The sequence below is a fragment of the Xenopus laevis genome, chromosome 7S (genome assembly GCF_017654675.1).
Source record: "Xenopus laevis strain J_2021 chromosome 7S, Xenopus_laevis_v10.1, whole genome shotgun sequence".
NCBI lineage: Eukaryota > Metazoa > Chordata > Amphibia > Anura > Pipidae > Xenopus > Xenopus laevis.
In genome coordinates, this window is record NC_054384.1 from 28495678 (window position 1) to 28521648 (window position 25971).

A 25971-nucleotide genomic window follows, 5' to 3' on the forward strand; every position below is an offset into this window, starting at 1 on the left:
AAATTGGTCCGATTATATGGAAAGCCGTTCTATTACATGCAATTTATTGTGTTAAAGGGATACTGTCATGGGAAAAAAAATTTTTTCAAAATGAATCAGTTAATAGTGCTGCTCCAGCAGAATGCTGCACTGAAATCCATTTCTCAAAAGAGCAAACTGATTTTTTTATATTCAATTTTGAAATCTGACATGGGGCTAGACATTTTGTCAATTTCCCAGCTGCCCCATGTCATGTGACTTGTGCTCTGATAAACTTTAATCAGTCTTTACTGCTGTACTGCAAATTGGAGTGATATATCCCCCCTCCCTTTCCCCCCAGCAGCCAAACAAAAGAACAATGGGAAGGTAACCAGATAGCAGCTCCCTAACACAAGATAACAGCTGCCTGGTAGATCTAAGAACAACACTCAATAGTAAAAACCCATGTCCCACTGAGACACATTCAGTTACATTGAGAAGGAAAAACAGCAGCCTACCAGAAAGCATTTCTCTCCTAAAGTGCAGGCACAAGTCACATGACCAGGGGCAGCTGGGAAATCGACAAAATGTCTAGCCCCATGTCAGATTTCAAAATTGAATATAAAAAAAATCTGTTTGCTCTTTTGAGAAATGGATTTCAGTGCAGAATTCTGCTAGAGCAGCATTATTAACTGATTCATTTTGAAAAAAACATTTTTTCCCATGACAGTATCCCTTTAAGGAAAAGAGTGCAGATGTAGTTGACACTGCAAACCGATGGACAACCACAGTAAAAATATAAACATACAACTTTAAAGTGGCGACGAAACAGAGAGAAGAGAAGGTTTTCCTGGAACATCATTCCTAGAGAAGGTACCGAGACGACTACTAATCAACTAGTTTCAGCAGCCAAGTTTCCCTCTTTTTTATTTAATGGAACAAATGCTTTAAATAAACTGTATGTCCTCTTCACTGAAGAGAGCTAGTCTATTCATCTTAATGAGCTAGTTTTTTTTGGGAAGATTAGCCGTGTACTGTATTAATGCTTACTGCGTATAATCCAAGCATTCGCGGTGATGATTGGAAAGAGCGGTCAGTGAGAACTTAGGATCAATGAAAGTGATGCCATTTTTTAAGCCTTCCACAAAACGGAGACCAACACAGTACCCAGTGTTAAAACCCAATCTCTTCTGGCACTAATGTGCATAATTCTCCCCATCCCCAGAAAAAAAAGTAGTAACTGATCCACAGTTCCCATTTCCGATGGATATCTCAGTCAATTTTCACATTTGTGTAAATTTTCCGAACAAAGGCACTTGTTCCCATGTAACCGATTGCTCCTAAAAGATATAAAAAAGATCATTTGCATGAAAAACTGACAGTTTCGACTTCAATTCCTTACATGATCAATACTCAGACGTTTCCCTCTCTTTTTACCCCCTGTCTGTATATAAAGGGGGGGGGGAAGTCTGATTTATATGAAGCACAGGGATTGGAAAATTATTTTCTTCTGTTTATCAAGTAAAAAAAAAGTTTCAACTTGTAACTTGTAACGTTTTATTATTACAGAGAAAAAGGAAATCATTTTTAAAAATGTGGATAATTTAGATAAAATGGAGTCTATGGGAGATGGCCTTTCTGTATTCAGAGGTTTCTGGATAACAGGTTTTCAGATAACGGATCCCATACCTGTAACCTCAACTGTATACAAGTACACAGTGAGACAAAATGATACATTTTCAGGACCTACTTAAAACAACAATATGGAGCCTGTATTTTAACATACAATATACAAAAAACAGGCATCAGATGGAAAGATCATCTTGACATTGTGGGTCACTGACAAGTAATAAATGGCAAACGAAGGAATCGAAGGACACAATTACTCCAAGGACCTGGTAAAAACATTATACTCGAATACTTACCACACATAATTCCCAAAGTTGTGCTAAATACTGCCATATATCCAAAGTAAAATGATGTTTGAAACAATCCATACATCCTGAGGAAAATAAAAAGAAACACGCGTGATTAGAAAGTTTCCGCTAATATTGTTTACCAGGACCTGGATAAGGGATCTTTTCATTATTTGGATCACCAGAAGTCTATTGAAAATGAATTTAAACATGAAATAAAATTATTTTGAATTGTATTGCCTCCAATGAGGATTAATTATATCTTAGATGAGATCAAGTGCAAGGTACAGGTATGGGACCTGTTATCCAGAATGCTCGGGACCTGGGGGTTTACGGATAACGGATCTTTCCGTAGTTTGGATCTTCATGCCTTAAGTCTACTAGAAAATCATATAAACATTAAATTAACCCAATAGACTGGTTTTGCTTCCAATAAGGATTAATTATATTTTAGTTTGGATCAAGTACAAGCTGCTGTTTTATTATTACAGAGAAAAAGGAAATCATTTTTAAAAATTTTGATTATTTATATAAAAAGGAGTCTATGGGAGAAGGCCTTTCCGCAATTCGGAGCTTTCTGGATAACAGATTTTAGGATAAGGGATCCTATACCTGTGCTGTATTAAGACAGAGAAAAAGGAAAAAGTTTTTTTAAAAAAAAATGTCATTTGATTAAAAGAGAGTCTATGGGAGATGGCCTTCCCATAATTCGGTTCGGTCTGAATAACAGGTTTCTGAATTATGAATCCCATACCATGAAAGATTACGTATAAAAAAATAGTGGTAACTGTAACCTTCTCTCCTCCAACCACCAAACTACAAAAAGGCATTATCACAACCATTACAAATATGTTACAGTTCACTTCACTTCCAGCTGCAGTTTATTAAAGTTTCTGCGCTGAAAAAAATAGAAAGAGCGTCAACAACTAAACTTACTTTGTTTTGAAAAAATAGTAGTAAAAGGAGTACATGTAAACATAGATTGAAGTTGATGCAGCAGAAAGGAAGCTTGTCCATTGCCTGGAGGAATAGATACACACAGTTACTTGAAATCCTGAGACAAAAGTATTATAAGCTCATTTTGCACAGCCTATCTATTTACCAAATTTTTTTTTTCAGTGTGAAAATAAAAACTGGGTAAATAGATAGGCTGTGCAAAATAAAAAAATATTTCTAATATAGTTAATTGGTCAAAAATGTAATGTATAAAGGCTGGAGTGACTGGATGTCTAACATAATAGCCAGAATACTACTTCCTGCTGGGAGCATTTTCCCAGTTCATTATAACTGCGCATGCACCAAAAGTGACAAAAATGACTGAAGTGCCAGAAGAAGACCCGAACATTACTGAAGCGCCAGAAGATGGCGTCTGTGAGCTCCACTGCGCTGACTCTGCAACAAGGGGTAATTACCGGATTAGGGACATTTACTTGTGTTAACACCTGTGCAGGGGGGAGTGGAGAAGGGGGGGGGACTATGGAGGGTAGGGGTTTTTATTAGCAAGGGGGTTTAGTTCTCCTTTAACTTAAAGGTGAACCACCTCTTTGAATAATGTAGAATGTTGTAACCACCACATGTTCTATGTGATAAATACAGATCTATAAAAGTATGCTTTCAAATCCTCTCCTAAAAGCTGTAGGATGTGTGTCTAATGCACCCATGACTATGCGCAAGAGTAAAGCAATGTGATAGTTAGCATTAAAGGAACAGTTCAGTTTAAAAATAAAAACTGGATAAATAGATAGGCTGTGCAAAATAACTAATGTTTCTAATATAGTTAGTTAGCCAAAAATGTAATGTATAAAGGTTGGAGTGACTGGATGTCTAACATAATAGTGAGAACACTACTTCCTGCTTTTCAGCTCTCTAACTAGGGAGTTTGTCACTGATTTGAAGGGGGGCCACATGGGATTGCAATTGATCCTCAGCATGTAGCTCAGATTCAAAGGCAACAGTTATGACCCATGTGCCACCCTCAAGTTTTTGATTGGTTACTGCCTGTTAACCAATCAGTGGAAACCAAGAAAGATGCAAATCAGGAAATAGTGTTCTGGCTATTATGTTAGACACTCCAGCCTATATAAATCACATTTTTGGCTAACTAACTATATTGACAATATTTTTTATTTTGCACAGCCTATCTATTTAACCAGTTTTTATTTTTATACGGAACAATTCCTTAAGTGTCGATAATGACCATATGCTTTTAAACATGAACTTAACACAAATGCATCACACAGTCATTTTGACACAAAATGGGTTAAATGGGTTAGGTGCACCTTGCGTATAAAATGTGACAAGTATTTGGAAAACCATGTCAATGGTATATAAAGATACTTACCACCTGTAGTCCTCTGCATTTAATAGGAAGTATGTACATACTATAGTCACGCATACAGTAACAATGCAGAGTATAACCAGAACCAGCATCATAAATCCATACACGTAATATATTTTGTAAGCCCAGAAGGAGGTGAAAATAAAATACCTAGGTACAAGAAAACCAAAGTTAAAACCAGTTGTAGGATATACATGTAAGAACGGTAACTTAACATATTATACTAGGATTCCTTATCCAATAAGGCCCAGCGAAAAAACAAACAGCTTAATGTATGGACAATCTTGTATAAAGGTGCAGCAGATTATGAACGTGGGCTCTAATAACAGAGTTTCCTGCGGTTAAAGTCCACCACACACAAAGGGGCATATTTATCAAAGAGAGAAGTTAGAGGTAGCCAGAGTCCACTAGAGTGAAAATCCGCCACTCTCCATTCATTTCTGGGATTATGGGATTTTTAAAAGAGTATTTATCAATAGGTGAAAGTGAAAGTTCTCCTTTTGATAAATATGCCTTTCAAAATCCCATAGAAACTAATGGAGAGTGGCGGAATTTCACTCTAGTGGACTCTGGCTATCTCTAACTCCACTCTGATAAATATGCCCCATATAGTCTTGCCCAAAGCTTAATACAATAAAGGTTATGACAACTGGGGATTTTTCTCAGCTGCCATATTTCAGATGGTGGAGAAAAACACAAATTTGCTGCCACCCACTGATTTCAGTGCGAACTGCCAACAATAAAAGGAAACTAACACTTTCCATTTGCCAGTCTTCAGAGCAAATTAACAGAGACAAGAGTTATTAGGGCTAATTTAAGTCTGCAGTCAAAGTGGAAGTGGAAACATGAAATCAAGGTCAAGGTTAAGTAAATGCATCCTATTGTGGTGATCTACTTTATCCTCTTCCTTAGATTTGCCCTGCCTGTTAAAAATAATGACACATGAGGCTGCATCAGGAGTTTGACAGGCTATAATTTTCAGATGAATACTCACATTTCAATGAAAATTGATCCAAAAGGTAAAATTCCACCCAAGCAGACAATGACAGCTGGCTCCATGAACCTATGAAACCAAATTTTGACAAATATGTAACTTTAAAATAAATAAAATTAATTAACTTATTATTTAATTAATAATGCAATATCCATGCTGTCCCTAAATAGTACATGTTACTGCACTTCTATCAGTACAATGGACACTATATACGATATATAAAATATAAACATGCCTTATTCATTGCCTTTTGTTGTACAATACAAGAATCAGCTAGGTAGAACCAGGAAGTGCTAAACTGAAAGCGGATTCTTTTCCCAAAAATCTGCATAGATCCCTAATTGAAACGTGATGAAGGAGATACCTTCCAGTAACACTACTGGTTTCATCTGTATCCGTATCTTTCTATATGCTTTCCCTACCACATAGGAGGGTATAATATTAATACAATGACCATTAGACCAAGAGTGTACTTACCACTTCTTTTCAGGAATGGGCCGTGGAACTGCATTTACACGGCAGGGGAAGTTGGGCTGCCCTGCCAAATTTCGACCAAGAATTGTTCCAACAAGGTTCAATGGAAGGATTACGAAGAAACAAATACAGCAAACGGCAACCTAAAGGAAACAAAGGTGTGTTAGTATATAGCCAGTTACTTTGTACTCTTTGTTAATAGCAGATTATTGTAAAATAAACATAGTAAACATCCCTGACAATTTTCCACCAGACACTTAGCAGAAAACTACAAAGAGAATTCAAAATGTAACTTCTACAGCTTTTTGGGATAAAATGTACAAACGGTATGAGGTTGGAGCAAGGCAGTCACATGTTAACATGGCTTTGCAGTTAGAATGTAGGTTACTGCACAGTATTTTCATAAAATAGGATTACATTTCAGGTAGGACTGCCTTTTTCAAATTGATTGGACTGAATAGCTGCAGAGTCTTTCAGTCTTTTCATTTACTGCAAAATAGCTGCACTGAACAACAGAACATCCACCTCAGGCCAAGATTTTTCTTTTATAAAATCTGTTTGGGGCACAATCCTAACATGCAATACAGCAGTTACAATATAGTTACAAGTCCATCAAGTTCATCCCCTTCAAACGAAACGCAGTATCCATACATGCACACACTGACCCCTCCATACACTCACATAATCTATAATACCCTACACTACAAAATCGTGATTTAGAAACAGCTGGGAATCTCACAGATAAAGATGATAGCCGATGAAGTGTAAAAGCAGTTAAATAGTTTGTTTTTGTCATATTCTGCTAACAAATAGCGTTACAATTCATATAAACTGGGAAAACGAAGTTCAAAATCTAGATCCGTTTCATTCCACAACAAATTAAAGGACATAAATATGCATTAAAGTATATTGAGTTGCAAATTTTCCTGACTTTGTACTTTGACAATGTAAAGAATTGTGGGTGGTAGTGCCACCTGGTGACTGCAAAGAGGAATATAGAATACAACACTATTTTGTAAAAACCAAAATATATGTATATACAGTGTTCTTTAAACTGAGCTTCTAGGATACGCAGCACTGTACAATGAATATTATGCAGTGCTCTTAAATACATCGCAGTCTAACTGCAATAGAACAGTTGATATTGACTTTGCAGCATCCTAGAATCCTTCGCTTTGTAGCAATCCCAGAATCCTGGCTAGAAGAACAAGCAGTGACTTTATTCTATTTTGTTAGTCAGTGATGTTATCCGATTACAAAACAAAATTCTCCATTAGTTATTATTTATTGATATAATTCCTGGGTCTGCAGGTTATTAAGGAGCTCATACACAAACATACTTTACTTAGTAGGAAAAATGTATGTTAAGGGATTAGGAAGTCAAATATTTAAAAGGCTTTGAATAAATATAATCTGCTGTTATCTGCTGCTTGTAAGAAACTGTGTTGAATTAGGGAGCTAATTAAGTCTAATGTCACACAAGACAGATTCTACAATGTCTGAGAAATGCCTGACGCGGCTGAAACCACCTCCCATACATGAAACAGTTCAAAATACAGTTGTATCCTTGAAAATATTCGTTTTACGGTTATTTTAAAAAAATTGCTGACCTACCATTGTCCCAAATGGAATTGCCCTTGATGCATGATAGTAAATTGCAATAAAGTTGATGAAAAATGCAGTTCCACAAACCATTGCTGGGATTAGAAAAGCTCCAATAAACATCTGCTTTATCCACTGTCGGCCTGAAATGAGTTTAAAAATGTTACATTTGTGTGGGGGGGGGGGGCTGTATGGCACAGGGTGGGAAAAAAAGACACACCCAAATTAGATACTGAACAATATTGTTTTGGCTTACTCCATCTAGCTTTGGAATAAAGAAGCAACAGTGCAACAACCTAATTATCATTTTTAATTTCTGATGGGAATATATAGGATCCATGGCACATGCATCTAATTGCATCTATACCTGCACCAGAATATCTGGCCAATTAGGTATATTTTAACCATTTAGGTTGGCCAACAAGATCCACATATTGCTTGGCTGTGCACCAAAAATGCTGCAGGGAATTCAGGCAAAAGGCTAAGGAATTGTAATAAGGGCACATAGGTACAAAAAATAACAGCTCTTTATTACGTTTTCAGTTGTACTTTAAATACCCAAGATAGATGTGAAAGTTTGAAAATCTCTATGAGATTATGAATAGGGCTGCATGGCGGCACAATTATCAGCACATAGTGTGTGGCTTGCACAACATTTCAGGGAGCACCCACTCTATGCATTCGAGTTGTGATTCAATGAATGCATAATTCTTTTTCATTCTCCAGAAATTGTTTAGCCATGTTTTACCTTGAACAAAACACATTTATACATCCCCTTTTCCTAGTCATGACCTTTAAATTTACAGAATGTTAAGGATTTAGTTTCAGTTTGGTCACAGATTAAGAAACCAATTAACCCCCCAAACCGAATCCTGGATTTGCGGAATTTCAACTTTAAGTAGAAAAATACCCAGCATTTTTCACACAAGCCCAAGTCAGCACAACTGGAAAGCCCCCAAGGTTTTAACAAGTAAAGCAAATAAACTATACCTCCTTGTCTAGAATAAAGACTTCCTCCAAAATATCCATTCACTGGAGATGTTGCAGCATAGACAAAAATAGCAGTGCTCAACATGGAACCTCTCCTGCAATGTAAATGTAGCAACAAAAGGTCACAACACAAGTTATAGCTGGATTCCTTAGAAGGTAAACTTATAGACTGTTATATTCTCCAGAATTTTTTTTAAATGCTCCGAGTTTTTTTCCAAACAAAAAACAAATGAATTCCAGAATTACGGAAATGCGCTTTTAAAACAAACAGCAAGTAGTGTAGTGTGGTTAGAGATCCAGGGTTTAATTCTGACCTAGGCACTATCTGCAAAGAGTTAGTCCTTGTGTAAGCGGACTTCACAGCAGCCATCTTCCAGATCTTCGTGTCTTCTTCTGGCTAAGCTCTCATTGCTTGCCATGGGTTACTGCCAAGGTGCAAATCTGCCCAGTGTTAATAAACAAGTCCCATAGCCTGGACTGCACGCATAAACATTACATCGGACTTGTGTATTAGCTGCCCAATGCTCATCAGAGTCTGTAATTATTATTCACAGTCCTGGACAGAGACTCAGCAGTACCCGACCTGCTACCAAAGTGCCATGATACAGCTACAAGAATACTATGTAGCAAATGGACTCTTACAGAAAGTGGGCTGCATAAAAAAGTACTACCACTAGCATTTTTAGAACATGGGAGTATCCTTGGCAAGCTAGGCCATAAAAACTATTAATTGTTTTCAAAACTATAATTATTACAGTGTCTCTTTAATACTCACTCTGTGTACAAATCCTCGATCATGGCAACGATAATTACAATGAGAGAGACGGAAAAGATCTGACATCCAGATCCAATTAGAGATGAAAACATAAGAGGGTGACTTGACGGCCGGAAAACATCTCCGTGGACTTGCTTCCACCCGTATTCATCTCCCAAATCACGGTCCTAAAATAAAAAGCAAAAAAAAAGTGTAAATAGGGTCTCCAAACAATCAGATCAGCCCAAATTGGCCATCCTTGACAGAGATTCACTCAATGTTTACCATGCAACATAAGTAGTGCAACCTATTATGGTCAGCTTAAGTAAAAGGAATTACTTGAATAAGGCAGAGAATATATTTTATCAATAAGGAAACTGAAAACGAAATAATAATCTTATATTGTAAAAAAAATACTATAATGTAGTGGATGAGCAATAACCCTTTTAAACAAATGAAACATGTTTATAAGTGTGCTTTCTCTAACATATTTTCTACTGCAAATAGCCCAACCAAACTGTGCATTAGTAGTATACTGGAATCAGCCAATTAGAACAAGTGGAACTTGGTAGTTGCTACTGCAAAAAAAAACTTGTTATCCAGAACAGTCAGGACATGGGGTTTCTGAATAACTCATCTTTCCATTATTTGGATCTTCGTACCTTAAGTCTACGAGAAAACAGGCTGGTTTTGCTTCCAATAAGGAATCATTATATCTTACAAGGTACAGTTTTATTATTACAGAGAAAAAGGAGATAGTTCTTTAAAAACTTGGATTATTTTGATAAATTGGAGTCTATGGGAGACAACCTTTCTGTAATTTGGAGCTTTCTGCATAACGGATCCCACACCATACAATTAAATAATTATTAATTAAATACATCTTGTCCCAAAGTGACCTGATACACCAGTAAAACCAGAAGTGACCGGATACCTGTAAACAATGGCAAGGTAGGGCACCAATATAACATCCTGCTGTATCCCCAGGGACCCAATGTGGATTAACATATGCGGTTTCTGCATACATCTAGATAAGTGTCTTTCAGATGCAAAAGAAGGTATACACAGTGCCTGTTAAAGCAAGCCTACACGACCAACGGGTTTCTATAATCACATGCTTAAACCCCGTCTAAATAGAATGCATAGGGTAAATTTGCAGAAGGTGGATATTCTGCGGCATAATTATACTATCTGTATGAGGATACATTTAAAAGCATCTACTCACCATGTCATCCATTTCCTCCTCTTTACTGTATCGTGCATAATCTTTCCTTAGCGTTCGCATAAGAATCATGGACACCAATCCAACCAGGAAAATAACCATCATAAACGAATTGAAAATTGAAAACCAATGTATCTATAAATAAAAAAAAAACAATAGCTCTTATTGATTACATTTTGCATACAGAAAAAAAGCAGAAGTAGAAGAAAATAAGCACAATAACATAAAAAATAAAAATATATATATATAAACCCAGGTGCAGGTGAAATATATGGTATGTAAAGGGAGATCATAATATACATACGGCTTTTGCAGATCCAAGGGTACAGATTGCTTAGATATGGCTTCAAAGTATTCAAGTACTGAGCCACATATATAAATGATAAATGATTTTAAAAAATGCCCAGATGAGTTGATCCTATCAGTATATTTGATACCTGCATGCCACATGTGTTATTGTTATAAATTAAATTAGTTCCCGATGGTCAGGTGCCTATGGTGTTGCACCTGACCTTATTTTGATCTTCTGATATATTTAATACAATTTTTATGCTGTCTTTTATGAGCAAATAAATCTTTACAAATTACACCTGGGTGTGTATGTATGTTAAAAAAATAAATAAATAAAAAATATAAATATATATGTTTAAGGTGACAGCAAGCACCACTCCCTGAGTTTAGCTGAATCAGCAGGTTATTCCGTATCATGTCCTAAAGTAAGATTACATGCATGACAATCCTCCATGCTATCCAACGGACTGGCCTGCAGGCTGGACATTCGGATACTGTAAGAGTGTCCATAAACAATCTTACGCTTTCCACTGTTCCATTCGATCAGCCCGAGTGATCTGAACTGCAGGAAGTGAAGAGCTTCAGTTTCTGGTTATTTTCTCATCTACTAATCCACTGACAGGGAGAACTGACAGAAGAACTTTTTATGTAGGACAAGATCATAGGCTGGTCTACCAAAGCCAACCTGATGGTAGGGCAGTTAGGGTGAAATAGGAGAGACCAAATCAGAGCAGGTATAGCAAGCTTTTTTGTGGAGACAAAAAAGTGCCTTTTACACAGGATAATGAATACTTACTTGCCTATGAGTAAGTGCCTCAACAGGCACAAAATGCATTAGGCCACTTTTATTGTCCCAATAAGTTACTTTATACTTTCAATACACTTTTGATTTTTGGATTTTTGGGAAAAAATCACTATACATCTTTATTCTTTATTGTGATATACACCCTTGGATTATAACTTTAAAAACAAACTGGCCAATATACAAGGTGTGGTGCCTTAGCTTTATTTAAACTTTACTATGGGCTAAATATGCATAGCTTATCAGTTTTTTCTATAATGTGCTTGGTGCACATTATATATATGTATATAACAACTGTTGACTGCATGCACTTTAGATGATGATCAGGTTTTAAAAGAATGTTGCAAATGCCAGTATAAGAACATCTCATACGAGGGAGTATGAGGGAGTTTCGAAACAATGCTCCCATCCTCGCCATACAAATGCTTTGCATGCCATGCTATCCAGCATCCTGGAATATAAACAAAGTATGCCCTACTGCACTCAATTCAGCTTTTAAATGGTTCTAATAGTATTTAATGAAGCACCACCAGCATGTAAAATGTTGTATAGGTATAGCCGAAGATGTAACATTAACACTGAAATTACGTACTCTGTGCTGAAAAAATGAAGGGTCAAGGTACTTGTCGAATCGATCCTCAAATCGGACATCTGACTTTTTCCATTTAACCTTCAAAGAAATATTTAAATATATCACTAGTAGTATGCAAAGGAGCAACTAGTTTTATATAACTGAACAAATAAACAAACTACATGTTTCTTTTCAGTACAGAACACAAATGAAAGGCACTGGAAATTGTTACTCAATTCTACATAAATATGCATTTAATATTTGCATTTGTATGTGAAGAACATAGAAACAAATAGCATTAATAAGGTGCATTAATAAGGTGCATTAGTAAGGTGGTAATAAGAATAGTCAAAAATGGCCTCATCTCCGACTCTTTTATAATCAAAGACTTACACTTCAAACGCCTAGACCTAGAAATCACACAACAGTTTACTATATAACAGGATATTATACGCATGTAAATAGCTATAATCAGTAATACTAATTCCACTCACTTGGCTATTACACATTTAAACTTAGGATACTTACAGAGTAGGACATCTGAACTTTAGTGTTAGGGACCAGCTTTACTTTGCCCTCACTAGTAAGATTCACATCCACAATGCGATTTCCATTGTAACCAATTTCAAGCTTTTTGTAAGTCCAAAGAAAGTAATCCTCTCCATTTTCATCAGCTTCACCTACAATGCCTGTAATAAAATATAAATTAAACTGGTTATTCGCGTAACAGGAACAAGCCTAGCAAAAACTGAACAGGATCCAAAAACATCTAATAGGTTAACTTGCCCTTTCCCATTTAAGCAGTACTACTGTTGTATGAAACAGTTTTCAAGAAAGAATAAATAATATTAATGAAAGTGATCAAAGGGATACCTTATCTATTATTTTATAGCCATGAGAACTTTCAAAATCTTTTAAAAGGGTGTTATTACATCTGTAAATGTATCTTTAGCTATTGGGTTAACCCCAATAAAATCTGCTCAGTGTAGTGACACACATAGATGCCATGCCTCTATATAGGGCTACATGAAGGAATGGATGACAGCAGGTCAGCTTTCCTCTGCCTGTATACAAAATGCAGGCTGAGAAAAGTGGAAGACCCGCTCCATGTGACCTGCCCTAAAGCTGGTCTGCAAGAAACACAGATTAAAGAAAGACAGACAGTGAGTGGGGACATGAGTTAAAAGGGGTGTTACATAAGTAGTAACACCATTTCTAATTATTTTCAGTACAGGAAAACATATAAAGCATGCACCCACGTTAACAAAAAAAACACACACGAACCCCCCCCCTTTAATTTTAAACTTACCCCATATTGGTAAATCATCAATGTACATTTGATACCAATAATGGTTCTTGATGGCATAAACAAAAGCATCTTTCTTGCCTTTCGTCAAATCAATTTCACAATATGAAGTTTGCATGACATCATCTGTTTAAAAAAAAAATGACATCTTCAATGCACATAGAAATTCTAATTACACAAGAAGATACTGCACCATGGACAGGTATGTGAACTGCACGTAGCAACAAAAATGCTCAACAAATAATTATTTTTGATCAAGTGCTGAATTAGGGATTTCAAAAATAAATCAAACACTGGAGCGACCCATGCTCCTAGAATTAATACAGTGCCAGAGCTTAACAGTCTAGTACTGCATTCATCTGAGCAAGATTATATTTGAAGTAACATATTCTGGTTATGATTTTGACCCAACCGTAGCAATAATGGATATCTGCAAGAGTGCTAATTAAGGAAAAAGCTCAGTTAAACTTCAGGAACCGTTTAAACGGTAAATAATGTAGAGAAAATGCAAAATATGGATTCTCAGGTTTTAAATTACTTATCTTTAGAGCTGTCAAATTAAAGATTTAAATAACTGGAGGAAGGAGAAAGCCCTTTTCAGGAGAAGGGTTAAAAAAAAAAAAAAAGAAAACCGGAAATCAGCACTATTCTTATCTAGTCAACTAGATATAGCCCAAAATACAGAAAAGCTGGAAAACCAGAAAAATAAAGAACAAAGTGTAGACTTATGTCACAATGAGCAGTTTTTCTATCAACGAGTCATCCACACTAAAGCAGCTCCCATGTATATGAGCAGATACTGACAGGAATGCCATTTACCTGTTCACACAAGTGTTTTCTGGCCGAAATCCAAGCTGTGCAGGCTAGAGTCCTGCAGTGGGTCGGGTACCCGCAAAAACCTACGGTACCCTGCGGGTTGCATTTGGAAGTTCCAAGTGCGGGTATACCCGCGGGTTGGTGGTTCTGCGTGTCTTCTCAATATCGATATTCACTCCTTTTTTCTGGTCACGTCTACTTCAGATGATGTCACTTCCGGTTTCCAATGACAGTACTACCTGATTCTTGATGGTCAGCGGGTCCGGGTTGCGGATAAGGTACTTGCGGGTAGGGTCGGGGGTCCAAGCGGGTAAGAATGTGGTTTGCAGGTTGCGGGTCGGGTCCCAAAAAATGGACCCGCGCAGGACTCTAGTGCAAGCAGTGAATAATGGATACAGTTCCTGTCAGTGACTGTTCATATGGGCAGAAGAAGTCTCAGCAGGCAGATAAATTGCCTAGTGCGACATTAGAAACTAGAACTAGTGCAATGTGTCAGGAAAAACTACGCAGCAACACAGAGACTTATTTTTAAAGGTGTGTAAAAAAAAAAAAAAAAAAAAAAAGCCGAAAAAGCTGTGAAAAATAGTGTATTTCTTAAACGGAGTAACAGCCCTATTCTAACACCATTAAAAAAACATGTTGTTCAGTAAATTCATGCAAGCTTCATAAGGACCAGTAACTCCAACTGCTTGAAAGTAATGAAAATATAGTGTACTGTTGCCATGCACTGGTAAACTAGTGTGTTTGCTTCAGAAACACTACTATAGTTTATATAAATAAGCTGCTGTGTAGCCATGGGGCAGCCATTCAAAACTGAAAAAGGAGAAAAGACACAGGTTAAAGAGCAGATAACAGATAAGCTCTGTAGTATATAATTAGATTTAGCATAGCTTATCTGTTATCTACTGTGTATCCTGTGCATGAATGGCTGCATCCATAGTTACACAGCAGCTTGTTTATAGACATAACAGTAGTTTTCTGAAGTGAGCACATACATTTTAACAATGCAGGGCAGCAGTACATATATTTTCATTATCTTAAAACACTTAATTTTTTGATGTTACTATTCCTTTAAAAAGAGTTAGTTCACCAAAATACTAATGAAACAATATAAATTAAGCAATCTGTAATGGAAAAGCAGTATCTGTCTGACTGTTTATATTCTCTATACGCCTAAAAAAATAATAATGTGCTGACCTAGAGGGCAGCTGGATTCTGCTACGCTGTTTCCAGAGTCAGACAGAAAGGGATAAACAAATACTGCTTTCAACGGCAATTACATTTACAAATAAGTTTAAAACATTTTATATTGGAAAACAGCATTTTCTGTAGCTGTGCGAGAAAACCCTGTTTGAGTAGAGGGCCCTTTTAAAATCAAGCACTGCTTGATAACAGTTAAGAAGAACTTTTTTTCATAAAAAGTTGAAGGCCTATTTGAACATTACTAAAATATTATTGCTATATTTGGAGTTGTGGGATAATGAGCTTCTGAAAAGTAGATCACATAGCTGTGTTTATAAAAGGAAAAGGTGTGCATTTATTATGCAATAGAATGAGGCCATAATATATGCCATTATTTTAAAATACTAAATCTGTCAGAATCCCACTTAAGTCAATATGTGGAGTATTTCATTACATTTATTACATTTTTATAATGAACGTCATAAATCTTTAAAGGGATACTGTCATCGGAAAACATGTTTTTTTTCAAAACGCATCAGTTAATAGTGCTACTCCAGCAGAATTCTGCACTGAAATCCATTTCTCAAAAGAGCAAACAGATTTTTTTATATTCAATTTTGAAATCTGATATGGGGCTAGACATTTTGTTAATATCCCAGCTGCCCCTGGTCATGTGACTTGTGCCTGCACTTTAGGAGAGAAATGCTTTCTGGCAGGCTGCTGTTTTTCCTTCTCAATGTAACTGAATGTGTCTCAGTGGGACATTGGTTTTTACTATTGAGTGCTGTTCTTAGATCTACCAGGCAGCTGTTATCTTGTGCTGTTATCTGATTACCTTCCCATTGTTCTTTTGTTTGGCTGCTGGTGGGGAAAAGGGAGGGGGTGATATCACTCCAAATTGCAGTACAGCAGTAAAGAGTGATTGAAGTTTATCGGAGCACAAGTCACATGACTTGGGGCAGCTGGGAAATTGACAATATGTCTAGCCCCATGTTGGATTTCAAAATTGAATATAACTAAATCTGTTTGCTCTTTTGAGAAATGGATTTCAGTGCAGAATTCTGCTGGAGTAGCACTATTAACCGATTCATTTTGAATTTTTTTTTTTTCCCATGACAGTATCCCTTTAAGACTACAGCTCTACAAACAGTGTGTGAATAGTAACAGTGTGCATTATGCCATATAGAATAATCATGACTCTCATATACTCACCCTTAAATGTAATATCTAAGCCACTAAATTCTAGTTCAACCCCTTGCAGGGCTTCTCCTAAGGTTTCATGGTAGTGGCTAATGCTCTTCTTTGTTCCAACACAGAAGGGCAATGAAAAGTATTTGTATGTCTCCTGCCGATTATGATAAGGTCCTACTGTGTTCATCCATAAAACAACCTCCTCTTTGTCATCATACTAGGAAGGGGAAAAAAAGAAACTGTACTGAGTTACTGTGTAAAAATGACATAGTTCTATAACACAAATAGGCAACACTCTCCTTTAAATAGCACCTGCTTGTAAGAGAGCCCTAAGCTTGTTATAGTCAAAGAACATTTACCTGTCAGGGTGGTAAAAGGGTGAGGTGGGTATACAGAAGTACTGGTAGTAAGGTAAAAATAGCAAAAAGTAGAAAACTGAATCAACTTCTAAGTACTAATACTTTACAGTTAAAAATGACCCAATCACCCAAGTGGAAAGTGTACCAGAAATACAGTATGTCAATGTTTGTATAGTGGTGCTTTAATCATCTACTCCATTATGACATTATTTTAGGAACATATTAAACTCTTTGACACACACAAGCTTAAAAGAGAACTAAACCCTAAAAAACGAATATGGTTAAAAATGCCATATGTCACATACTAAACTTATTGCACCAGCCTAAAGTTTCAGCTTCTCAATAGCAACAATGATCCATGACTTCAAATTTGACACAGGGATGTTTGTGATATTCACACGCTCATTGGGTCCGAGCAGAGACGCTTAGGGGCCACTGCAAATAATCAAGCACAAAATGAGGTTTGTCTGTAATATAAGCTGATACTACAGGGCTGACTATTAAATTCTGATTCTAGTTGCATTGGTTTCTGTGCTGCCTATCTGTATTAATTACTAATCAGCTTTATGTTGTGACATTTCTATTCTATGTGTAATGTATATTGTTAGTGGGTCCCTAAGCTCAGTAAGTGACAGCAGCACAGAGCATGTGCAGTGAATCAACAGAAAAGAAGATGGGGAGCTACTGGGGCATCTTTGGAGACACAGATCTTTACTCCTAAAGGGCTGTGGTTGCCTTGGGCTGGTACAGATGCCCAGAATATAATGTACAACATTTCTAGCTACTTCTTAAGTTTGGCTTTAGTTCTCCTTTAATGTAAAGCTAGGTTGCCCATACCAAACAAATGCAGCTGTTTTTGAACTACTACTTTTGAGTACTCTTACATGGATGTGGACAAGCCCTTTGGATAATTTATGGACTAAAAGTTGTGCACCTTCATGTAGTAGTACCCACTATGAAGTCATGCCAGAGACACAAAATCATCAGACAAAAAATCTTCCAATTTTGTCTGCCAGTCCCACTATTAGTCTGTACCTCTATTGGGGGGGGGGGCAATCTTTGGGTGACAGGTGCCCTTTCGATAGAGAGTATCTGAGGCAAACACACCAGTTGTAACAGTGCAGCACAACAGTAAATTATATTTATTACTTTAAAACACTTTTCTGTTGTTACTGTACCTTTAACAAAAGATCAACTAAATTAAAAATGCTTTCAACAACAGCACGTGTTACTAGAAACAAAACAGAAGGCTTGCATACAACTGTTAAGCAGTCCAGCTGGAAGTCTAAATTCAGCTGAAACACTCACCCACTTGAATTATGCAGAAGACTGACATGGTCCTGAAAAAAAGAGCCTATGTTCTATTGAGATCTGATTATTTTGTTTGATCATGTAGCTCAACAGACATTCCCATGGCAGCCTTCTGAGTTGATTTAAATCATCAACAGAGAGTAACTTTAAGGCCACACTAGGCGATAGCGCCGCGATTTGACTCGCGGCGACTTTTCGCCGCGACTTTTAAGCCGCAATCGCTGGGGAAACTTTTGCGCTGGCGTCTATGGGGAATCGCGAAAAATCGCCAGCGAAAAAACACACGCGGCGATCTTTTTTCTATTGTCGCTCGAAATCGCCTAGCGAGGCAATTTCGAGAGTGAAAGATACCATGAAGAGCAAAGTCATCTAATGGGGCCCACACCCAAATTTGTTCCTCAAGAGGGAACCAATGTCTCCAATTCTGCCAAAGAGATTTTTATGTCTGACATCATTAAGATACAATGCAGCTTACAAACAAATTTTGTATTGGATCACTGTCCAGAGAAAAGTAAAAACTGGTTCACTGCTAGGGCAATGTATAAAAACTGGAGATAATGCCCATTTTCTAACCAATCTCATCCAATAAGCAGGAAATCCACTATATGTGCTCCACAGGTTAGACCGCTAGCTTTGGACAAAAATATTGGTGCAGGTATGGGACCGGTTATCCAGAATGCTCAGGACCTGGGGTTTTCCGGATAACGGATCTTTGCGTGATTTGGGTCTTCATGCCTTAAGTCTACTAGAAATTCATTTAAACATTAAATAAACCCAATAGGCTGGTTTTGCTTACAATAAGGATTAATTATATCTTAGTTGGGATCAAGTACAAGCTACGGTTTTATTATTACAGAGAAAAAGGAAATCATTTTTAAAAATTTGGATTATTTGGATAAAATGTAGTCTATGGGAGACAGCCATTCCGTAATTTGGAGCTTTCTGGATATCGGGTTTCCGGATAAGGGATCTTATACCTGTACTTTGCGAGTTCCCCCCCATGGAGATATATATATATATATATATATATATATATATATATATATATATATATATATATATATATATATATATATATTTACAGTCCAAAGGTGCATTTAAAGGATAGAGTACCTGGGTGCCCGAGTCTGCAGGGTAAATGTATAGGTGAAGAATGGCGGCACTCACAGGATTTTCAGGCAAAATAAAGAAAAACTTTTTATTTAACTCGACGTTTCGATCCCTTACTGGGATCTTTCTCAAGAGTATACACATGGCACATGGCCAGGTAAAATGACCCAAGATGGCTGCCTACACACCAATATTATAACTAAAAAAATACACTTGCTGATTCAGGAATTAAATTTTATATGGTAGAGTGAATTATTTGCAGTGTAATTTGGAAATAAAAAAAAAAAGACATCATAAAAATCATGACAGAATCCCTTTAAGCCAATGGCACCACTACTGTCCGCAGGAGAGTAGCAGTGGTCATAACGCCCCTCTCTGGTCTGTCAGTAGCACTAAGATTAATGCACGGAATGTACAATATTTAGAAGCTCAGAAGGCATTACCTGCCATACTATGAATATAACCTGAAAACGCTTAGGCAAATGCTTTCAGGCGATTGCTGTTTAGAAATGCAGATAGTCAAGTTTACATGTGACAAGCAGACAATAGTGGGCAATTCCACATCATTTTCGGATGCCTCCTGAGCTACTAAAAACTGCAAAGTTTCTAAAATTGCTGTATGCCAAAAAGTGTGGTGGTGGTGGTGGTGGTGGTGGTGGTGGGGGGGGGTGGTAATGCAGGTCTTAAAGAACAGTTTCATAGTGATATAGCATTGTTTGTCAAGCCATCACTAGGAACATACCGTAACTGTAGCTGAAATACTCAAGAGGAACACAACATTCAGTTCTGACCACATTACTACAACAGAGAGGGAAAAACTAGCACAACTAATGTTGGCCCCTGTACTTTAAGGGTGTGGAAGGGAAACTGGGAAATCAATATAGTATTCCTTTGCCATTCGTTCTCTTAAAACACTGTCCGCTGTGATATTATGCAACATTGGCACCAAAGGTTTAATTGCAAGAGGGCTCTGTGTGATGGCCCACAGGACTGCAAAAGGTGAATAGAATATAGGGTCAGAACGAAAGAGCAATTTATATGAGAAACAAACAAACAAGTAAAAACAAGAAGTGACAATTTCTTCCAAAACGACTTTACTGCACACAGAAAGGCAGATTGCACATATTGTCAACCAGCAGAAACAGCAGTGAACAAAATGCTCTTTTTGAAATGCCTATTACTCATCAGAACCTCACGAGATGAAAAAATATAGATTAACTCTTGCAGTTTTCAAACAAGGCATAACATTTTCATATTTCAAAATTAGTCATATTTCTTGTCATTAAAATACATCAGGACTGTATTGTAACTAAGTGATCACCCTGAGATATTACCTAAAAGCAATAATGTTCTTTTTGTTGGGTTTTATTTGTATAATTGTGCAGCTCTGCTTTAAGTGTGATAAATTAAAGAGGCACTATAACCATTTTTAGTGTAGCCTGTGCTGAAAATATTTCATACTAATTCATAAAATGGGCAGAAAGTATAAATGAACAGGGGCAACAACGAAAACGGTCAGCTGCACAAAACAAATTAGCAGCTCACTAAAAAGCCCTCTGTATAAACAAACAATCCTTCCACTAGTTGTTATCTTTGGGATAAGAAACAACAGATCGCAGAGTTTCTTAGCAGATTAGTGATTTGTCTTAACCATCTCTATCAAAACAGGAAATTGGAATAAAACTTTAACCATTTCTGTTTTTGTCCAGCTTAGTGCAACACACAAAAATAACCATACATATTTGTTAAAATAGTCCTCTACTCCACTAATGTCAAATAAACTAACTAAAAATGTGTATAAGGTTACTATATATATATATATATATATATATATATATATATATATATATATATATATATATATGAATCTGAATGCCCACGCCTTAGGAGAAGAAGTCTGATATATAGAGATATATATATATATATATATATAACCATTTGCAAAGCTGAGCATGTGGCGGTTCCTTTACTAATCCAGGAAGTAATAATCTAACCAGCTCAGGTGTGTAAAGGTGGCAGTGGGATGACTTGGCAAACAAGAATGCTAAGAATACTCCAGCCTATCATTGAAGGCTACAACTATCTGGGGAATTTGGTTTGCTGTCCCCCAAATCTGATCTGAACCAAGTGAAAGATATGCCATCAGACAGAACATGACTGTTGGCAGAAAGTGCAGCATATTCTTTTCCAACAAAATACATTTTACAGACTTTTGTTTCTCAATAAAAAACATAAACTGACCCATGTATAGTGGCCTCCCTTTAAAATCCACCTTATGAACTGTTCAAACTATTGTTAGAGTAGATCTTAATGTGCATGTTCAGCTTTAGATGCATTAACTCATCTGACTGGATTGTTATATTACAGCAGGAATCATCAGATGTTGCACCCAACAAAATCTCAAATGCAGATTTGTATAGTTGAATGACAAGATTTTGTGGAACACATAAGTCTACCAGATAACAACAGTGCTATGTTCACTTCAGTCGAAACCTTATATTTATTTATATTTCATTAAAAAAATTAAATACAGTGTATTATGCCTCAAAAGGATAATAAGATAAGTGCAGCAATGAAAAGCAAATGCAGCATGTCCAACTTATACAGATTTGACGGATGTGTGCATCACTACAGAAAACCAACGTTTTTTACCAAGTGGGTAGAAAGAAACCACTTAGCCATTTGTCAGTGTGGCAGGATCTCCTAAATCAAGAATAGTCATGGCAGGTCTCCCCAAGTAATCACTAATGAGGCAAAAATCAACTCAGAGCAATTAATCTTTTGGCCTAAACTGCACACACTCATGACACATCACTAGCTTCTGAATCACTACAGGCTATAGTAGCAGATGTCAAAAATGCATAATGGGCTTTCAATTTAACTTCACTGTTAAAAGTGTATTCCTTAAATAAATCAAATATCCCTGCTATGCCATCATTTCTTAAACTGCATTGGCAAATGATCATCAACAAGAACAACAATAAGGCTAAGGCTTCAGGACAATAGCCCAAATCCAGAAATTTGAGTTTGGCATAAAATAAAAGTTTCAAGAGATAACGGACATGTATCTTGTAGCATGAAAAATCCTCCAAAAATAATCTACAAGGAGCCCATGTAATACACATTTATGTTTTGGGCTACGTAACCAGTCTCTACACTTAGATGCAGTGTCTTTTTGTATGTGCCGGCTTAGGGACACTGCATAATGAATGGACAGTCTATTTAAAGAAAGGGTAACAATAGCTGGAATAGATTGTAGCTACAGTAAGAAACTAGTGCCGGCATTATATGCATTTAAGATCTCATTTGGAATGTCTAAGAGCATACGGGACAATTAGTGTGTTCATGCTGTAGAACGGAATCCATTATCCAAGCTTTAGGAAAGATGAGATTTCTTAAAAGTCAAGGTTCACAGCACATGTCACGATTATGTCCTATGATAGATCAACGTATAACCCGTTCCAGAAATAAAATCATTGTGCAACCAATGGGCAGCATTGTGGTATAATAGTTAGTACTGCTGATGAGCAAGAAGTTAAACCTGCAGCTAAAAGGAGATTATATGGAGCAAATGTTATACTTCATTTTCAGTGAGTAGAGAGAGATCAGGGTTTGACCAACAATCTAGAAATCTGGCAAAGATGCTTGTGTACACTGCAGCAAACCAGAGCTTTATATTGGGCCTCGGTGTACTTGAAATGCCAGGGATTATAATGAATCTCAGTCCAGACTAAATGACTGCTAAGTCCTATCATGCTTCTACTTTTTTTTCCACCTGTTGCCCAGTGTGATCACTAACTCAAGCTAGGGGTGATTATTCACATCTACAAGGCCATAATCAGAGTGGCAGTTACCACCAAATGTTAATAAACATAAATATGAGGATACACAAGTCTCCCTTGCGCCAGTAGCTTTTCTATGTGAAACTGACTCAAAGCTAAGCCTTGTACAGGCCCCAGCATTTCCTTACAGTCTTCATGGATATAAAGTAGATGTAAAGCCTGCTTTAAAAGGGACATGTTTGCAATTACACTAAAGTTGCAGGGTCAGAACTATAGAGGGAGCAGAGGTTGCAGGGGGCCCATGAGCCGGTGGGACAGAATATGGAATGTGCTGTTACTATGGATACCGAGAGAGCGCTGCAATGATTGTGCTGTGAGGCCCAGTAGCCTATAGTGAGACCACAGTGCAGCTCCAGGCCGGTATAAGGCATCAGGAAACACTGGGGGATGCGCTAGTAGCAAAGCATTAGGCCCAACATTATGGAGGCCTGTTCCTCGCCGGTTCCTTCCCACAGGCCCTAGACAATTACTCTCCACCACCCCCGGGTTTAAGAAACTCACCGTGTGCTCGTGTTCGTCCGCCCGGGCGTACAGCACGTACAGGCACAGCAGCAGCAGCCTCTGCGGCCTCATCCTAAGCAGGCAGCTCGGCTCACGCACAGCGGCTATGGCTTCGGTAATCCCTCCTCCTGCCTCTTCCTTCTACCGCCTGCTGCTGTCACTGCCCCTGCTCCGACACCCGCCGCTTCCTCAGCGGTAGCTCAGCCACGTCATCCGGCCACGGAGCTCGCAACCGGAAGTGCCTCACCTCCTGCCAGCATCCCGGAAGTGAACGGTGTGCGTGTGCTCTGAGGGTGTGGAGTTACCTGTACTGCTTTGCCATAACGAGAGGACTGTCTGAGACTGTACAGGAGCTGCCGCCTGTGTTGCTCTCTGTCAGCTGTTCTACAGCCCCCGCCGCCATGTTTTCATGGAGTTGTAGCAGCTCGGAGGCCACAGCACAGTCATGATTTGTTGTCACACGACATACAGTGTAAATGGCCCAGTAGCTTGTAACAACTACAAGTCTTTGCTCCCCCGTGGTCCATACTGTGTGCACAAATAAAGTAATTGTAAAGCAGTATTTTTTTTTCTATTTCTGTTATCTAGATCTGCCTCTTGAAGCAATTTAGCAGTGCTCAGACAAGGGGGGATTTCACCAAAGCTGAAATTTTAAAGGAATTTATGTGGCATTAAATTGTTGTTAGGAAAAATAAAACCTGTCAAGCTCTCTGAAACCTTACTCCACGTCAGGGATACCATGTTACATACATGTACGCTTTTATACACTTAAGGGCAGAGACACACGCTCAGATTGGGGGAGATTAGTTGCTCAGCAACAAATCAATTAATCAGGGTGACTAATCTCCCTGAACTGCCTCCTGCCAACTACAATGTAAATCGGAGGCGGGATGGCAATGGGTGCACTTCGTTTTCAGAAGTTGCCTGACAAGGAAACTGCGGTGCCACTTTGGAAAATGAATTGATCCAAGCAGGTCTGGACTGGGAGTCAAAATAGACCCTGGCATTCCAAGTGCACAAATGGTCCTCCACCAGCCCACTTAATAGTGACTTTCAATGGGACATTATAGCAGCCCCTCTGGCATTTGCCAGAACCTACAGATTGCCAGTCCGGGCCTGGATCCGAGTGCCATCCCACTTGTGATTTAGATTCCAGCTGGTGGGAGGCAGTTTGGGGAGATAAGTCACCCAAAGAAGAGGCGATTTATCGCTGGGCAGTTTCGGACTGGGATACCACCAGAAAACCTTAGGCTGAGGGCCCACTTTCCAAACTATTATACCCCCACTCCTCACTCAACCTTTTTATTCTCCTCGTCTCTTTTTTCTACATTCTATACTTTATTCTTCCATTATTAAGCCTCTCTGTTCCCAGAAAGAAATAGGGAATGACATAAAATTGGTTAGAAGCAAGAGGCTCACTGAAACCTGGGCCCACCGGGAGTTTTCCTGGTGTCCCGGTGGGCCAGTCCATCACTGGGCGACTAAATCTCCCCGAGTCTGAGCGTTTGTCTCTGCCCTAAGACAGGGATCCCCAACCTTTTGAACCCGTGAGCAACATTCAGAAGCAAAAGGAGTTGGAGGTCAACACTAGCATGAAATATGTTCTTGGGGTGCTAAATAAGTGCTGTGATTGGCCATTTGGTAGCCCCTATGTGGATTGTCAACCTAGATTGAGGCTCTGTTTGGCAGTGCACCTGGTTTTTATACAACCAAAACTTGCCTCCAAGCCTGGAATTCAAAAATAAGCACCTGCTTTAAGGCCACCGGGAGCAACATCCAAGGGGTTGGAGAGCAACATGTTGCTCACGAGCTACTGGTTTGGGATCACTGCACTTAATGGGGTGGTTCACCTTCAAACAACTCGTTGTTTTCAGATAGATCACCAGAAATAACGACTATTTCCAATGACTTTCTATTTTCTATGTGTGACTGTTTTTCTAATATTGAAATTTAAAGTGTAATTTTTCACCTTCTAAAGCAGCTCTGGGAGGGGGGTCGCCATCCCTGTAAACTGTTCTAAATGGATACATTTAGTTGATACATTTCTTATCTTTGTCGCTGCTGGGCAGAATCTCTGGGTTTCATTACAGGCAGCTGTTAGAATTGATACAATAGTTGCTAATACTCCAGAGATGCTGCTGAGAAATGTATCAACTAAATGTTGCAAAATTGTAACAGTTTAGAACCTGCACCTGAATTACTGAGCTCCCAGACTCAAACACCAGAGACAGGACTATATAACTTTAAACTTAGATTTTGGAAAAATAGTAACAAATAAATAATGGAAAGTAATTTGGAGAATAATCTAAAAACAACTGAATTAAAAAAAGTTTTTGGAAGGTGAACAACTCCTTTAAGGGTCAGGGCATACAGGCAAATTCAGGGAGATTAGTCGCCCGGCGACAAATCTCTTCTTCTTCGGGCAACTCCCCGAACTGCCT

The 25971-nt window shown here is 38.0% G+C and overlaps 1 protein-coding gene across 1 annotated transcript; it reads right to left on the reverse strand.

Moving 5' to 3' along the window:
* Positions 1-1135: 1135 nt before the first annotated feature.
* Positions 1136-23825, reverse strand: tm9sf3.S (transmembrane 9 superfamily member 3 S homeolog). Its single transcript, XM_018242065.2, has 15 exons — positions 23531-23825; positions 16429-16624; positions 13222-13344; positions 12441-12601; positions 11934-12011; positions 10252-10383; positions 9048-9214; positions 8273-8367; positions 7295-7425; positions 5684-5823; positions 5207-5275; positions 4216-4362; positions 2811-2894; positions 1884-1960; positions 1136-1298 (listed from the first exon to the last, which is right to left on the reverse strand). Exons 1-15 carry the CDS (start codon positions 23600-23602, stop codon positions 1231-1233), a joined length of 1740 nt encoding a protein of 579 aa, XP_018097554.1. The 5' UTR covers positions 23603-23825; the 3' UTR covers positions 1136-1230.
* Positions 23826-25971: the final 2146 nt, after the last annotated feature.

Bases quoted from the DNA above. Each gene is read 5' to 3' on its own strand.
- tm9sf3.S (XM_018242065.2), bottom strand. From the start codon at position 23,602: ATGAGGCCGCAGAGGCTGCTGCTGCTGTGCCTGTACGTGCTGTACGCC. The intron at 16,625-23,530 runs GTGAGTTTCTTA...TCCCCTTCCTAG, and splicing joins CGGACGAACACGAGCACACG to TATGATGACAAAGAGGAGGT. The intron at 5,276-5,683 runs GTAAGTACACTC...TTGGTTTCATAG, and splicing joins CCCATTCCTGAAAAGAAGTG to GTTCATGGAGCCAGCTGTCA.